At 52.2% G+C, this 16,813-nt stretch overlaps 1 protein-coding gene across 3 annotated transcripts in view; it reads right to left on the bottom strand.

Moving 5' to 3' along the window:
• Window positions 1-72: 72 nt before the first annotated feature.
• Window positions 73-16,813, bottom strand: part of ALPK3 (alpha kinase 3) — a 32,610-nt gene continuing 15,869 nt past the window's right edge. For all 3 annotated transcript variants that reach the window (XM_058847338.1, XM_058847337.1, XM_058847339.1), the window contains 11 exons: window positions 12,810-12,927; window positions 10,758-11,778; window positions 5,841-7,677; window positions 4,803-4,950; window positions 3,642-3,769; window positions 3,339-3,374; window positions 2,947-3,221; window positions 2,533-2,621; window positions 2,098-2,315; window positions 1,871-1,919; window positions 73-1,702 (listed from right to left, as the gene is read on the bottom strand). In XM_058847338.1, coding sequence (XP_058703321.1) covers window positions 1,381-1,702; window positions 1,871-1,919; window positions 2,098-2,315; window positions 2,533-2,621; window positions 2,947-3,221; window positions 3,339-3,374; window positions 3,642-3,769; window positions 4,803-4,950; window positions 5,841-7,677; window positions 10,758-11,778; window positions 12,810-12,927 — 4,241 coding nt within the window. In that variant the 3' untranslated portion in view covers window positions 73-1,380. The remainder of the gene's footprint in view (window positions 1,703-1,870; window positions 1,920-2,097; window positions 2,316-2,532; window positions 2,622-2,946; window positions 3,222-3,338; window positions 3,375-3,641; window positions 3,770-4,802; window positions 4,951-5,840; window positions 7,678-10,757; window positions 11,779-12,809; window positions 12,928-16,813) is intronic.

The raw sequence follows: 16,813 nt of genomic DNA, 5'->3' as shown, positions 1-16,813 counted from the left end.
TTCCTTCCCCCAGACACGACACCAAAGCATCCCACTGTGCTTGGGTGCACCTCTCCCAGATGGACCACAGTGCCAGGGAACAGGCCAGTCCTTCTCTCTTTATTGCACTCGAGAGCACCCAGTCACCAACGCAGCCATGTTATGTACATCGGAATTTTACAGTTACCCAGTGACAAAGGATCAGGAGCCCAGAGCATACCAGGCTCCCAGCCTGGCCCCTCCTCTCCATCAGGCTGCACTGAGCCACTGCTTGGGACCCCACCCTGCAGGGTGGTGTCACTGGCACCCAGCACCCTCCTGCAATGCCCTGAGGAAGGGGATGCTCTGCAGGGTGATGGAGCAGAAGGCTCCTGTGCCTGTCCATCACTGCCTCGAGCCAGGGGAAGCAGGATTTGGAGTGGGTACTGCAAACTGTTGCTGGAGTTGTTGGAGACTGTTGTTGGAGTCCAGCACGTGCCAAGCAGGGGTGATGCTGAGCACCAGATCGTGCTGTGGGGTAGGGCATACAGGGTCTATGTATGGCATGGGGGCAAGGAGCAGGGAGTCCTGTGGGCCAGACACCCCCATGTGCCTAGACAGAGCCTGGTAGTCACCCCTTTGTCCTGCTCCCAGGTATCCCATGTGAGGTAGAGCATCTAGGTAGCTTACCCTAGCACTGACCACCATCCAGAGCAGCATGCCCTCAGCAGCCACCCAGCAACGGGGTGGGAGACTTCCCCAGGAAACAGGAAGCAGGGGTGCAAAACCTCATCCCTATGCAGCTGCTGGTACCAGTGCAAACACCCCGCCCTGGAACCAGCCAACACTACAGAGCCCCACACCATAGCAGAGGAGCCCTGGAAGTGACTGCTAGAACCCTCTGCAGGAAAAAGGGTTTGCCAGGGCACAGGGGACTGCCTGGGCACTGCTGGGGTTCTCATCCTTGACAGCGCTGGCAAGGCTTGGCCTAGTCACTTTATGGGGACACAGAGGGACATGAGGTGCTGGGAGCCAGGAGAGTGTCCAAGACTCCTAGTTTGCTGGGGAGCCAAGCAAGGGCATGGTGCCTGCAAAGCCCAAGGGAGAAGCTCTGCCCCTGCCTTAAGGAAGGCCTATGGAAAGTTGAGAGAGGAAAGCGAGTCCGAGCGTGGAGAGGCACAGGGCCCCACAGGCTCCAGCAGCAGCTCCTGTAGAGGTACTGGGGAGGTGGCCTGTGGCTCACAGCCCCCACGGCCCTGGCCCAGCCACTCACATTTAGCACACACCACACAATGCAAGCGCTGCAGGCCGGACAGGAGCCCCACGGAGAATGCTACTGCCAGGGTCGCCCTATCCTGCACTGGTCACGTGCTGGGCCCAGCTTGGGGGCCAGAGCAAGAATCTCAGCTGCAGCAGCTCTGACTACTGTGGGCAGCCAGCTCTGTTGCTCTCTCCTGACCTGGGTTTGCAGGCTGTTTGGGCCTCCCCTGTTTCTGCAGCTCTCCGGATGCTCTTGGGGCTCACAGAAGCCTTGCGGGTGCCCTGAGGACTTGTCAGCAGCTTCTTCTGGAGCTGGGGGCTGGACTGGGCAGACTTCCTGCCCAAGCAGGGACTCTTAGAGCCCTTGGGCTTGGCTGGCTCCAGCATCTTCAGGCCCAGGATGCTGCAGTAATGATTGCACTTGTGAGCAGCCGGGAACTGCTCCAGCAGCGAGGGGAAGCAGCTCTCCTTCAGCCCCTGGTACCTGCCAACAGAGTTATCCTCAGCTCCTGCTTTGCACTAGGAGATGTCCCAGCAGAGCAGGGAGGCAAGGATGGAGCCTGACCATGGTTATCACCATTGCCCTTGTCAGGTAAGTGGCAGAGCTGGGGACAGTCAGGGCCACCCTGCTCCAGAGCTGGAAATCACTCACCCTTTCAGGTTGGTAGCGATCCGCACGTTGGTCAACTTCCAGCCCACTCCTGTAATTTAAGAGGACAACCAGAGAAGGACAGCCACCAGCACCAGGGGCAGGTCATTGCCCTGGGTAGAGGGCATGGGGGAAAGAAAGAGGCAGGAGGACAAGCCTGGGGCTTTTCTTCCTTTCTCAGGCTGGAGGGTGGAGACAGGCCATGGGCACCACACAGGAGATCCCTTTACCTTCCATGTCAGTCACAAGGATGTTTCCATTTGTCCACTGGTAAACCCAATGCTGGAATGCGCAGCATTTGAGCACAATCTCCGAGGTGCCTCGTGCCACCAAAGTGCCATCCTTCTCAGTGACACAGTACTGCTCGCAGGGCCTGCCGAGATCCTCCTCCATTGTGGCATAAGGGATGTTGTTGGCCGGACGATAAATCAAGTACAGAGGAATTATCCTGCATGGGAGTTCACAAAGTCAACGTGGTGAGCTCTCCCTCCTCTGCAAGTGGAGATTCACACCATGGTCTGCAACCCTGGCTTTTGCCTTCCTCCCAATATCCCTTCCATTTGTGGGAGTAGAGTGCACTGCCTTTGGGATGCCCCATCACCCACAGGTCCCCTGCAATGCTCTGCCCGGGCATCAAGGCAGTGGAGCTGCAGCACATCACTTACTCAGGCACTGCTCCAAAATCCGGGACGGCTCGTGCCTCAGCAGCAAAGATCTTGCAGTACTCACGGCTGGAGTTTTGGACTTTACATTCCTGGAAGTGCAAAAGGAAGAGTCAAGAACCTGTCCCATCTTGCACCTATGCCTCCCTGGGACCACTGCCAATTGTTTCCCTCTCCTGGTGATCAAAGGGTGGTGGGTAAGTCCTGAGCAGCTCCATGTTGCTCAGACCGAACTGCTGAAGCCAAGAACGGCAAGGATACGTCCAGCCCCCTAGCTAGACCACTCCAGAGCACTCCAAAAGCGGAAGGAAATAGCAAAAGTGGGCACAGAGCTGGGGATTGTCTGGGGACCAACTCACACACAGGTGGGGAAGGTGGGAGGGAGAAAGGTGGATGGTGGCCCACAACAATGCCCACCTGGATGGTGATATCATAGTTCTTCTCGATAAGGCTGTTCTCATTCTTGGTCCCAAAGACGATGAAATTGTGCACTTTGATGACGCAGGTGTGGCCGGACTCAAAGACAGGCTCCAGGCCGTAAATGGCTCTGGCACGGCAGGCTTTGCGCAGGAAACCAGCACCCACTTCCATGTCCTCGCTCACCACACGCCCGAAGAGCTTATCCCCCCAATAGCCTGCATCAGCCAAACCCTTGGCAAACACCATGGGTGTCATCTCGATCTCCTCTCCAGCTGGTGGGGGGAAGAGCTGGTGAGGCAGGGACAACATGGGCACGTCCTGCTTCTGCCCCAGAGCTGCCTGCCCCACTCAGCAAGGGGCAGAGTCACAGCTCATCACGTGGCCCTTACCTTCGATCTCTTCCCGCAGGACAAATCCTGACAACACTAGAGGAGACAGAAACCAAAGAGGTGTCAAGGTGCTGCCAGGATCCTATCCTGCCAGGATCCCACCTTTCCCTGTGCACTTGTACAACTAGGGATGGCAGATAGGATGGCGGGAATCAGTTGGCACGCAGAGGCAGGAGCACCTCACAGAGGTGCTGTTACAGAATGTGCCAAGGCTGCAGCCTGGCACCAAGCCCTCTCCGCAGTTGGCCACACCACCCCATGGCACACCCAGAAAGCTGTGAGAGGCTGCTGAGGGCTTCTCACCTTCTGGGCTGAGCAGGAAATCTGTGGAATTGGTGCCATACTCGTTGCTGATCACGCACTGATAGACTCCGCAATCCTTCTGGGAAGCCTGCACAACAGCCAAAGCTGCCTGGCCCTCATCACCAGCACTGGAAAAAAAAACAGAGCATGGCCACATTCTCATGTGGTGCTGGGGGTCACATGGGAGCCCTGTGACAGGCACTGCCCTTGGGGGAATGGAAGAAGGCTACAAACCAAGCCATCCCAATGGCAGCCCAGCCATGTCATGGCACCAGGAATCTGCCCTGTGGTTTGTCCTAACAGAGATGCCTATCCTCCAGGCAAGCCCTGCAAAACCTGGCCAGGATTGGGCTACAGACTGATAAAGGTGCTTGCCCCTGCATGAGGCTGGGTCAGGGCTTCATAGAGGGAAGAGGTGGGACCCTCATCCCGAGACCCATTGGCTGAGCAGGCTTTGATCTGGTCTGCTGGAAGGCAATGGCCACTCCTCCCCATCTGCCCCAGCTCAAGTATCTGCACCAGGAGACAATTTTTGCCCCAGAATCACCTAACTTACTGTCGACTCATTATAAAGGGAGCTCAGAGGACACCAATGGCATCAGGCAAATCCTGACTGATGTGAATGATGTTACTACACAGATCCTCTGGGCTTGAGAACAAGTTGCTCTCCACAGTAGACCCAAAGGATACAACCAGCCACCTGGCTGTCTGAATATGCTCTCCCTGCACAGGGGCAGTGCCAAGGGGTAGACAGGGCACAGCCAGAGCTGCTTTTTCCCAGTGGTTGTTGCACGGAAGACCTTTCCAGCACTGCTAGCAGGCTGCCACCCTCACATGAATCCTTTGGGGTGCCAGTTTCATAGTTCACATCCAGCTCCTGATTTCTGTGATGGGCATAACACCTTCTCTACCCTCCCCATTGTTTGGGTACCCAAAGCAGACACTCCAGATGGATCATCAGTAAGATAAATTTGGCAGCAATTCCTCATCTGGGCAATCCTGCCCTCCGTGGGCACTGATATGATGAAGTTCTCAATGTACTGTGTCATGAGCTTCCCATGCTGCCTTAGCAAGAGGGGAACCTTCACCCCAGTCAAGCCAAGGAGCAGGATGTGAACAGGTGACAACAAGGACTGCACTGCCACGGAGCTGACAGGTTACCTCCTTTGGGCTTCAGCGACGGGGATCTCGTCCTTGTACCACGTCAGCTTAGAATCGCTCAATATATTGAAGAACTGGCACCAAAGTTTCAGGTTTCCTGATGCATCAGAAAATTGTTCTGCCCTGATCTTACGGACCACCTGTGGAGCTAAAGGACAGGGTGCAAAGAGATAGGTGGTGAGACACAGAGTACTGGCCACAGGACAGGCCAGCCTATGCCCATGCTGCTGCTCAGGGCTTTGGGTATCACATGTACAGCACATGTCACATTGCCTTCCCAGGGAAGGTCTCAGAGCTCCACTGGGATAAATAGATGGCATGCAAGTGGTACAAATTTGTTCAAAAGTGCAGCACTGCAAAACCCAGTGAGGCTTGGCCAGAGGAAAGGCAGAAAAACACTATGGAATATTGGAGGAAACATTCATCTGCTGAAGTAGGGATTTATCATGGTTACCCTTATTTTTCAAGAATGCTGATTCCTGTGAGAGTATCACCTGGTTCCTTCAACTCCAGGATGCCTTTTTAAATTTGATGCCACGAGGAATCAAATTAGCATTGTCCACAGATGTGGAAGAAGAATGTGCACCCTGTGAAGCCCACTGAATCATGCAATCACAGTTTGTGTTCAAAGGGACTTTAAAGACCATCTCATTCCAACCCTCTTGCCATAGGAGGAACACTTTCCACTCAACCAGGTAACTCAGGCTCCCCAACCAGCATCAGCCCTGATGAGGACCAGAACACAGAGACCAAAACCAAGAGGATTCTATGATCCCTGGGGCTGGGAAAGCCCAGGCTGTGGACACAGCCAGTGTAAGAGCTGCTGCCTCTTGCATTCCTCATCCCTCCCCGCACAGGGATAGAAGTCTTGGGGGAGACCTTTGGCTTTCACACAGCCAAAGGCTGATGCTGAAAATCCTGACTGAAATGCTGATTGAAAACAAATGCACAAAACCCATGTGGCCCCAGCTGACTATCACTGGCTTCCTTTGTAGGCAACATGGGGATGTGCTTCATGGGGATCCTCTCTTCCCTCACCTTTGAACGGGTTATTTGTTTTCTGGGACTCTGCTGGCTGTGCTTCTGGCTTAGCATATCCAGGGACCTCTTTGTCACCACTGGTGTCACCTGCAGGCTCCTTGTACAGTTTAGGCACCTCCAACGTGGCCATCTTTCTCATGAGAGTTGGAGAGCACTGCTCAGAGGGAGAGGATGGAGCCGGGGCAGGAGAATGCAATAGGGACGCATTCTTTCTGGACTGCCGTGGTGAAACAGTCGGGCTTCTTGTGTGCCCCAGGCTCTCTGGGGTTGCCTCCTCTTCCACCCCCACCTGTTTTGGTTTTGGCAGGTATATTTTGCGCCGGGCCCCCAAAGCAAGCTCTTCTGGTGTGGCACAAGGTAGCACTGCCAGAGGGTCAGCAGGGCTCTCTTCAAAGCTCACTGGAGGCAAATCAGAAAGGTGAGGAGCCACTTCTGCTGTGGGCATGCTGCCCACCACGATGGAAGGCACTGAGAGTGGGGGTAGCCCCTCGGCCTCGGGAGCCCCCCAGGTGCGTCTCTTCGGTGGCACAGGCCTGCAAGCCAGCATCTCCTTGCTGGTAACAAACTCCTCATTAATCATTCCTGTGATCCGTCTGGATGTCCTGGGAGTCAGAGGCAAGTTCTCTGCTGTCTGGAAGAGCTGGTTGTTTTGTACTTTTTCCAAAACTTTCCTTGAGGTGCGAGGGCTAAGGCCAGCAATGCCTATTTCTGGGATCATGCCTTCCCCTGCCTTTGTCTGCTCCTTGTCCCCAGAGTCAGTGTCCCCTTTTGTGGCATCCTTACTGCTATCTGACATTTTTAGAAGTAGCAGCAGGTAGTTCTTTAAGGAGGAAACCAGGTTTTTGTGCTGCATTTTTTCCTCCAAAGACATCTCCTGAGATCTCTCTGAGCTGGGAAGGACCAGCGGTGCCTGTGGCTGAACCTCAGAGACTCCTTCCCAAGTCCCTGAAGATGCTACTGGTTCCTGGCATGGAGCTGTGGCTGTCAGGAGCCCTCCCTCCTTCCCCTGAGGTCCCATGGGCACTGGCTTGGCATTCTCCTCCTCTAATGTGATGGCTGAAAACACCTCTTGTGGGGCTGATCCATCTGTCGCTGTGATTTCCGTTCCTCCACTCGCAGGAGGCAGCAGCTGGGCTCCAGACGGGACCTCTCCTGCAGTAGTCTCTATCCCTGGGCTTCCGGTAGCTGCCAGCACTGCCTCCTGAGCCACTGATGGCCTCACTGCAGGAGCAGGAAGCAGCTCTTCCTTGGGAAGAGGAACTGCAGCAGGAGCTGTCATTTCCGTGTTCTGATGGCCCAAAGGTGTCCCTCCTGCCTGCCTGTGCATAGCCCCAGTACATGGCTCTGCTGCATCGCTCCCTCCTGTCCTCACACCAGGATGGCTCCCAGACAGCTCTGCCCCTGCCTCTTTCCTCTTCCCATCCTCAGCTGTCTGACATGGAATTTGTTCAAGAGGAGTGTCTTCTCCAGCTTCTGGAGGAGTCAATTTTTTTAGCAATGACTCTTCCTCACCTTGGCTTTTGCTCTCTTGATTTAGCAGTCCTTGCTGAGTCTCTCTGTCCTCAAGAGCACAGGAATGTCTTTCTGCCTGTTTCCTGGGGGTTGGGTGCTCCTTTCCAGACTGTACATGGTCTGGAGAAGGTGCTGGTGGCTTTGGTGGCTCCTGAGGCCTAAACCGAGGATTTATCCTTTTCACAGCCCCCCTGGTTTCCTGGCAAACAGGCACCTCTTTCCTGACCTCCTCTAGCTTACTGTCTTGCTGACTGATTTCTTTGGTTGGACTACACACTGGATGCTTTAGGTCACCAGGAGACTGTCCAACTCTTGCTGCACCCTAGTTAAAAAAAAAAAAAAAAGGGGAAATTAGCATCACATTACTGCCTGGGTCTGAGCAGTCATACTTGTGGTCCATCTGTATCATATGGCACTGCCCAACTTCTTCTTGAATCATGGGAATTACCCTAATACCAGTGTTACTCTGTCATCCAGGTCTTCTGGTTTCACCATCATCCCACAGTAGTGGGTCTCACCTGTCAGGCTGTACAAAATGTTTCTTCTTTTAATCAGCTGCAGCCCTTCTGCCTTTCAACACCCTTGCTGTGCACAAAGGCAAGAGATCCACCTTTCTAAATCCTTCAGGGGCTTTTAATCCAACCTCCTCTGACTCAGCGCCTTCCCAAAGAGTGAAACTTTCCCATTTTCACCAGCCACTGCTGACACCTTGCATAATTCCCTTGATGTTTTTAAAGACTGAGTGCTCCCCTATCTCCACTGTGAGATGGGGCAGCTGGCATGTCACACACTATCAGGATGAGGCTGCCCAAATGATTTATAGCGAAACTGTACACCCTGACGTTATCAGCACTATTCAACCATTCTGTTTCTCTGACGTTCGGGAAGCTCAAATGCTTCTGACTGCAGCTGCACCCAGCAAACATGTCAGCAAGCTGCCTGCTGTGATGGCCAAGCTTCATCCCAAGGAGAGCTGCCGAAATCCTCCAGCCAAGGAGCATTTTTGTAGGGGACACAGCAATGCCGTGCTACACGCTCTGCCTGGCTGATGCTCTGTGAGCATCACCAGCACAATGGCACGGGGACAGGGCATGCACCCAACGGGTCCCTCTTCCACCCTGGAGGATCTGCTACTAAGGATTTTCTCCTGAGGTCCCTGACTTGAGTGTTAAGCCCCCCAAAACAAATGCCATGGGAAGGGAGGGCTGTGGCACTCAGACCTCTATTTTGTGCTGCTTTTGCTTCATTTGGTAGCTTGAGGAAAAGAGGAAAGATAGCACCATTCTCTCAGCAAGCCCCTTCCCAAGCAAGTAAAGGAATCATAGAATGGTTTGTGTTGGATGGGACCCTAAAGCTCGTCTCATTCCAATCCCTGCCATGGGCAAGAACACCTTCCACTATTTCAGGTTGCTCCAAGACCTGTCCAACCTGGCCTGCAACACTTCCTGGAATGGGGCAGCCACAGTTTCTCTGGGCAACCTGTATCAGGGCCTCACCACCCTCTCAGCCAAGAATTTCTTCCCAATATCCCATCTGACCCTGCCCTCTAACAATGGAAAGCCATTCCTTCTTGTCCTGTTAGTCCATGCCCTTGTCCAAAGTCCTTCTCTAATTGTTAGGGCAACAGGAGTATTGAAGGGCTGGGGTGGTGGAAGAACCATTAGAGGCCGTTCCTACCCATAAAATACAAGAAATATAATCAAATTATCAGTTTAAAATTTAGGCCAGAGTGATTACCATGCAAATCTAGTTTCTTCTCTGCTCTTGTAGTGGAGGATGTTCAGAGCCTGGCTACAGTCTGGCATTTTGTTACAGGTAAGTCCAGTTCGGAAGAGAAGTCAGGAGCATAAGGCCCAGCTCTGTCCCAAAGCTAGGGAAACACTCATGCTATGACCTTTCTTGTTTAAGAGAAAGAATAAGAAAGAAAAAGACAAGTAACCCCTGTCCTGGGGGCTGAAAATATTCTGAAACATGCCTGGAATCAGCCTTAAATACCTTTAAATCAGCTTATTTGCTCTCACAAAAGCTTAAGGATTTTCCTCAGCAGCACCGACAAGCTGAAGCATTCAAATTCAAATCGGAAGCACTCCCTTTTGTCTCCTCAAAGGCATACCAGCTGACAAGTCATAGGTTTCCCTCTGTGAGTGGGGCTTTTAAAGAGAAAAAAAAACCTTGATACATGTCAAAGTCTCAGGGATAACAGCCCAAGCCTGGCTGCTGCACAACAGCATTTTTCCATCCTCTTTGAGAGGGAGAAGTGTTAAAATAAGCAGAGAAGGGAGAAACAAATGGCATTGCAATGGGCTGGCCTGAACAGCAATAATTTCTGCAGCAGTATGTGGTACTGGTGGGTCAGGTTGAAGAAAAGTTCACAGCACTGGGCCAGAAGGAGCAAGGCCAGAAACCAGGTGTGCTCTGCGTAACATAGCAAGTTCTTACCAGCAAAGCTGTACCCACCAATGACTAAAGAAATTTAAGAGAGGAAGAAAGGATTTTTTTTCGACTGGAGCACCCATCAGTCCCTTATGTATTGTGGGTTTTTCCACGTTCTGAAATATGTGTATTACCTACCAAGCGAGAGGTGATGCACCTGGAGCCTTGTCTGTTCTGAAAGCATGTACTTACCACAGCACAAACTCCAAATCCTGATAGCACCTGTGAACTGGACTCAGACAACCTTTTATGACAGAAGGGGTCATTGAAGAAAAATGGGGGAAAAATACGTCTGGTAGCGTCCAGTCTAATATTTTCATGGCAAATACTTCAGGTTAGGTGACAAAAATAGCAGTTGACTAAAAGAGGGTCAGAAGCAGGTGCTGTGCCCTGGCACTTCATCACCACCACAGTGAATCTCCCAACAAAGTTTTTCCAACAGGGATGGGCCAAAAAAAATAGCCCAGACCTACTGTATACATGTTGAACTAAACAAAACTCGAGGCCCTGAGGGTGCAGCTCACATGGTACCTCATCTGCATGGGGGGCTCATTAACTAAAACACCCTTGTTAAACTGAACAGATGCCATCAAAGGCACCCTCTCCCAGCTATAAATACCCACCCATTCAGTGCTCCCTGCCAACTGAAAAAATTTCACATGAGGTCGGCCTGCCAATTAAACCGGAGAGCCCCAGGCCACTGAGACCAGCTGCTCAAATGGCCCCGACTTACATCTCTCACCACCTCAGCTGACATTTGCTTGGAGATGGGGTGGAAGCTCTGCTGACTGGGCTCACAAAATCCAAAAAGCCCTTCTGTGTGCTTTCACCAGTGGAGACCTGCAGAGCCTGGGCAGCAGATCCCATGGTGTACACGCAGCCTCCCAGGCCCAGTGCCACAATACAAATGCGCAGCACAGATATTCTCTTGTTGCCACCCCTGTGTTGGCTGTTGTCTCTCCTAGTTACCTCTTTGTTTCCCTCCAACTTCTGTTCTTGCTGCTGGCCTCTCTGGCCCTCGGACAGCACAGGTCCTGCCTCCAACACCTCAGAGGCCAATGGAGCATCTTCTGTCTGTCTGCTGACTGCCACAGGCTGCAGGGCAGCCTCACTCCTGGCCTCATCCTTGGCTCCCACCTCCTCCTTCCCTGCTGCTGGCTTCACTTGCTTATCAAAATACATGTCCTTTAAAGAGAAGTGCACATCATTGTTAGGTTTAATGTCCTGTTCCACAGCTTTCCCAGGCTCTTTGAGTTTTGGACTGGTTTCCGCTTCTTGATCACTTGCTGCCCTCAAACGTGCATTTCTGCGTAAGGGGACAGGAGGAGCAAACCTGGGATTTAAAGATGGATTGGCCCTGTCTCTCCCACTTTCTTCTCGCTTAGAAACTTCCTGTGATGCTGCTGGAGGAGCCTCTACCTTCTTTTTCTTTTTAGCTGCAGAGTCTTTCGCCCCTGGCTTAGTCGCCAAGTCCTCCACTGTCTCATAGATATACGTGAGAAAGCTGTTCCCATTCTCCTCCCCACTTTCCAAAGTGGCATCTCCATTGGTGGTCACCTCTGCTTTCAGAGGTGTCACCAGTTGGTTTGGGAAGCCTGGCACCGCACTGAGTGGCTGCTCCTTTGTCTCAGCAATATCCTTGGGTAACCTGGACTGTGAATCTGCGACGTGCACTTTTGCTGCATCTTCCTTCTCCCATGAAGAGTCTCCTGTCCGGAGATTCTGATCTCTAGCCAGCCTTCGCTTCCTCTGGAGCCGTTCAGGGCTCATTCCTTGCAACTTCTCCACTTCCACATTTTCTTTTCCTCTTTTCTTGCCCTGTTCTATTTCTTGCATCTTTTCTTCAGCTTTTCTCTTGATTTTGTCAAACCACTTCTGATGGATTTTGAACTCTGTCATGGTTCCCACTTCCAGCACACCGGAGCAGGACACGATGCCTTTGTTATTTCTAGCTGAGGCCTGGTAAATGCCTGCATCCTCTTCTCGGCACCTGGAAATCAAAAGCTGTGTGTGAGACCTTCCCATCCTCCTCAGGATGCCTCCTGGACTCATGCTCTCCTACTTCTTGCTCCACACAGTCCAGAAGATGTGGCCCGTGAGGTGCCCACAGAACATCTGGAGGCCTTGGGCTGGCCTCCCTCCCTGGCTCTGCCTGCACTCTGCACAAACAGACAAGCAAGTTTGATGATAAATTTGTTCTAGCTCCACCCTGGGCTGTAACTCTGGTATGAGGGCTGTGATGGAGGAGGAACAGGCAGCACCAGGCTTCCCAACTGTTCTTGGTCTCTGCAGAATCTTTTCCTCTCAGCTCTATATAGCCCACAAGAAATTCCTGTACTTCCTCTACCCTGCTGTGTTACCAAAGTCTTCCCACTCCATGTCACAGGCACCAGCAAAGCACCTGCCTCCATCCCTATTGCCACCCCTTGAGGACACCTGACCCACAGATATCCCTGTTCCTGGAAGAGGTGAGCCAGCCTCTGATGGACACCAGGAGCACAGCTGGGGGAGCAGAAAAGCTCAGGCTAGAAGCACAAGGATGGCAGGACTATCAGCAACACTGATATTCTGCATTTTCAGTCAGTGCCACACCTGTCCAACATCCCAAACGCAGGACTCAAGGTGTGACAGGTCTATGCCTGCTGGGGATGAAGTGTGCCTGGCTCTCCAGAAACCTGATTCCCTGAACCATCATCTTGGAGGCAGATAGTTCTTTCCCCTTGCTTACCTTTGTCAGCCCTAATGCTCAGCACTGGAAGGCTCCAGAGAGAGGGACGACTTCTGCCCTTCCTCTTGCTTCCAGCATGGCAGCTATCCCTGGATACAGTAATGGAACTCATACTGGTGTGACTGGGGAGCCACAGCTGGAGGGGAAGGGCCAGCTGTGAACTCACGGTGGGGAGCAGAAGGGGCCAGCCAAGTGGTGGGGGGAACATCACTGTTGACAGCTTATCCAGCCACGGAGAACACACTCAGAGCTCCCATCACCAAACCCAGCCACTCTCCAGCTCCTTTACTCACTTGTAGAGCTGCAGGGTGTGGTGGTTTCCATGACGGAATATCTCATATTTGGGTAAGCCACAATAGCGATCCATCTCCTCATCATCCTTGTACCACGTCACCTCTGGCTGTGGATACCCTGGGGAGGACATGGAAGGTACATCAGAGTGTGAAACATTCCACACAGGAGCACAGACAGCATGGTATCAGCAGCAAAACAATCTGGCACACCAAGACATATGCTATTCTGGGCTCACCACATTCCTAAATTGCACAACAGAAAGAGTGGAAACTTAATGGGCTTATCTCAGACTTTTATCACTCCTAGGAATAGGGCTATTTTTGAGAAAAAAATCTCAGCACTTCATTCCTGAACAGAGGGGAGTGAATCACACGCTCGTCTCCTGTAACACTGGCTGGGAGAAGGTGAGCATGCCGTCACTTTTATGTGAAGAGGGATGTTTTGATGAGGCCAAGGCTATGGCTGGAGAACAGGCATACCCCTCCACAGAGCTCTCAGCATTTTGCACAGTGTCACAGCCTGTAAGCTGATCCAAATCTTTCCACTGAACAGAAACAACCTTGATTGCATCACAGTCAGCTCAGTGTCCTACAAATGTCACTTGACAACAGATGTCACCTGCCTTTTCAGTAGAATGACATCATGATGTGTGTGACTGGCTGGCTGGCAATGCAGCCATGTTCCCCAGCACTAGTGGAGGTGTCGGATCAGCATGTGAGTCCCACATGGAGCAGTGCTAGCCACAGCCTTCACTACTCACTGACAGCAGCTCTAGCTCAGATGAAGTGCAGTTTTTATGCAAAGACTGCTGAAGCCAGCAAGGCTTCCTGCACTTCACTCAGGGCTCACCACCCAGCCAAGCCAACCCTTCAGGGCATGGGATGAAACTTTCAATGATCACATCGTGTCTGGGCTAGAGGCGATTGCTGAGGAGCTTATCTGCTGCAAATGTCCCAGCAGGCTTTCTGTGGGGCCAAAGGAAGGAGTCCAGCATGCTCCTCAACTTCACCAGACCCCAAGGATCACCCACAGCATCACAGAATGTGGCAAGGGTCAGCTCCAAGAACATCCCAGGCATGGGGCCAATGAGGACTTTCCAGGAATATCCAAAGTGTCCCAACCCAATGGCTTTGGAGTAATGAGAAAGGTGCTCTCTGGATACTTTCCACCTCCCAAGCCACAGGTTTCAAGGCTGATCAGGACCTCAAATGTCCTCCTTGCACCAGCCAAAGATGTTGTCAGCCCATAGCAATGCCTGAGCCCAGCTTACTTCTGCTTTCATGAAGATTCTAGAGCAGGACTGAGAGTCCAGAAGCAGGGACTCATCAGCAGGAATTTGCCCATGTTTTGGCCAATCTAACACACCTTTGCCCAGAAAAGCAGCATATGCCAAATCTTCTCCTGTACTGCTTTGGCTCCCCTGTCCCCACCTCTTGCTTGTGGTGGCCTCTCGAGGGATTTAGTCCACTGGGACCAGACAGGGCTGGGAAGGTAAGTCTCAGCAGTTTTTCTTTCCTGTTCTCCTCTATGAGAAGCATCCACCTCCACAGCCCAGACACCTCACAGACTGGATTTTCCTCTATTCTTCCACCCTTTCTAAGGTCTCTTACTCTGCACTGCCCCAGCATCCTCCCTCTCTATACATCTCCCACATGCTTTGCTGCCTCAATCCCCTCCCACTGTTGCCATCAGCAGCTTTGGCTTTCTGTGTTCTGTAGTGCCTTGTTCTTCCCTCTTCCATGGGAAGCCAAGCCATGACTTCCTCCCAAAACCTTTCCTGCAAGGCTCTCTGGCCTCCCCTTCTGCCCCACTCTTGTCACGACCTGTTCCTTGCTGCTGCTCTGACCCCCCAAACCAGTTTCTAGAGACATGCAAAGCCTTCTTTGATCTAAACCAGGTACTTGTGACTGAAGAAAATGAGCCCTGAACTGGGAACTGGCAAAAGCCATGAGAGCATTCCAGTGATGGAATCATCAGGGATTGATGCTGCTGCTTGTATTTTTCATAAAATATTAACTATTGGCAGCAGGAGCCTGGGCTGAACAAGCCTGTAGTGAATTCTTTCTGTTCTAGAGATGATGAACAAAACTATTTCCCTTCGCAAGCTCACACTGTGCCCAGAGCAATCCAACCCTTCCCAAGGGCTGTTCTGCAAGCAAGAGCTTCAGAAGGCCCCCATGGTCCATCTTGCAGGGAGCTGGCAGGTAGATTTTCCTGACATGCTAAGAAACAGCAATCACAGCCCTTCATTCTGGGAACTTCCAGTGGATAGCTTCCGAGAAGCCCTGTGATGTCCCCATCCCGTCTAGTCCCCCCCCATCCCCATGGCCTCCACAGCTGATTTCCATTCCCAGCTGACATCTGCCAGAAAGAGCTGGAATTTCCATAGCTATGCAGTGTCTCAAGGAAGGGCTTTTCCTCCTGCTAAGCCTAAACTCCCTCTGACCAGCAGTACCCGTGTCCTTGAGGCTGCCTGCTCCCTGTGAGGAGCTGTAGCCATGCTAGCCCAGTGTCAGGACCAGCTCACACTGCATGCTCTAGCCTGCAGCCAAGGAGAGCTGCAGGCAAGTGCTGGCTGCAAGTCTGCAAGCAGGTGGATGCTGAAAGGCTTCCTACCTCCCACACAGGTACAGCAGCCCCAGCCACCTGTCCAAATACCATCCATCCCTTCCCAGGGGCTGTAATCAGAGCCAAGCAGGGGATGGAAAGACGCCTGTGCAGACATGAGTCTCTCTGGCATGGGGAGGGGAGCTGCTGCTGATATCCATCTTCAGGCTGCTGAGTAAATAAATTTCTCCGCTCCAGGGTGGGGGGGAAAAGGAGTCAGGCATCATTCCCAGCATGGTACATCCCCTGCAGGCACACCATCCGTAGCTTGTCCAGTGGGATGAGGTGGAAGTGAGGGTTCTATCTGTGGGCATTGCCATGCTGCAGGCACCAGATGCACCCCCTTAACACGAGACACCCTGAGCAGCCACTCATAGGTCTGTACTCATCCTTCCAAGACCTGCCTCTGCCGCAGCCCCCGTGCAGCTGGTGCTGAGAGGGATTTGCCAGCAGCTGGGCCCCAGCAGCCCCCAGCCAGAGCCCCACAGCTGCAGACAGAGTGGTGCCGGGCGCTGCTGAGAGGAGGGCAGGCATCCATTCCACATCTTCAGGATGTGTGTCTTCCAGCAGCATTGCTGCAGCGTGATGGCCAGCCACCACAGGATCCTGGAGACTTTTCAGAGCAAGGAGTTTTTTTTCATGGAGATTTCCAGGTTTAGATCAAACGTTCTTTTTCTGAAAACTGTCAAAATCTGAGAAGTCTTCAAAGCTTGGTGACTGTAACCAAAATAGTTCTTAAAATATCTATCCAAAATGGTTCCGAATATATCTATCCAAAATCACACAGAGAAACTCTGTTTCAAGTAGCTTTCTTCTTTTTTTTATTTTTTGGGAGGAGGGAAGGAGGGGGAGTTAGTCTTCTGAAATTTGGAAAGGTGCTAAGAGTTTAGAACCACTAAACAATATCCACAGTTTCTACTCTACACAAGCTACATGGAGTAGGGGTTTCAACAGTCTTGGGAATACAATTCATGGTAAGATGTTACCCTTCCTGGCTTCATGGATTTAAACCCCTCCAGCATGCAAGGACAGGGAACCTTCTAAGCAATGCTGATAGGAGGGACAGATACTAAGAGCAGTAGCTCCCCATGCCACTGTGAGCAGTGCTCATTCACCATCCTTCCCTTGTCCTCTGCCCCAAAGCCAAACCTCATCTCCTAGCAGCCTGCTCTCTGCTCCTGTAGTCACTATCCCATCCCCAAGCCCTCTCACAGCCCCAGCATGTCTCCAAACATGCTTCATCCAAGCATTTCAGTCTCATCCTTCAAACACTTCCCTCAGAGGGTCACCACAAATGCAGCAAGCGGAACTCCTTTAACCTGATTAAAAACCGCATCCACTAAGCACATGACTTGTCTACTCACCATACCCCAACTCTCTTCCCCAAGCCATGGGC

Source organism: Poecile atricapillus, chromosome 11, assembly GCF_030490865.1.
Source record: "Poecile atricapillus isolate bPoeAtr1 chromosome 11, bPoeAtr1.hap1, whole genome shotgun sequence".
NCBI classification, from domain to species: Eukaryota; Metazoa; Chordata; class Aves; order Passeriformes; family Paridae; genus Poecile; species Poecile atricapillus.
Note: the sequence above shows the minus strand (reverse complement) of the source record. Positions and strands in the feature narration are given on the sequence as shown.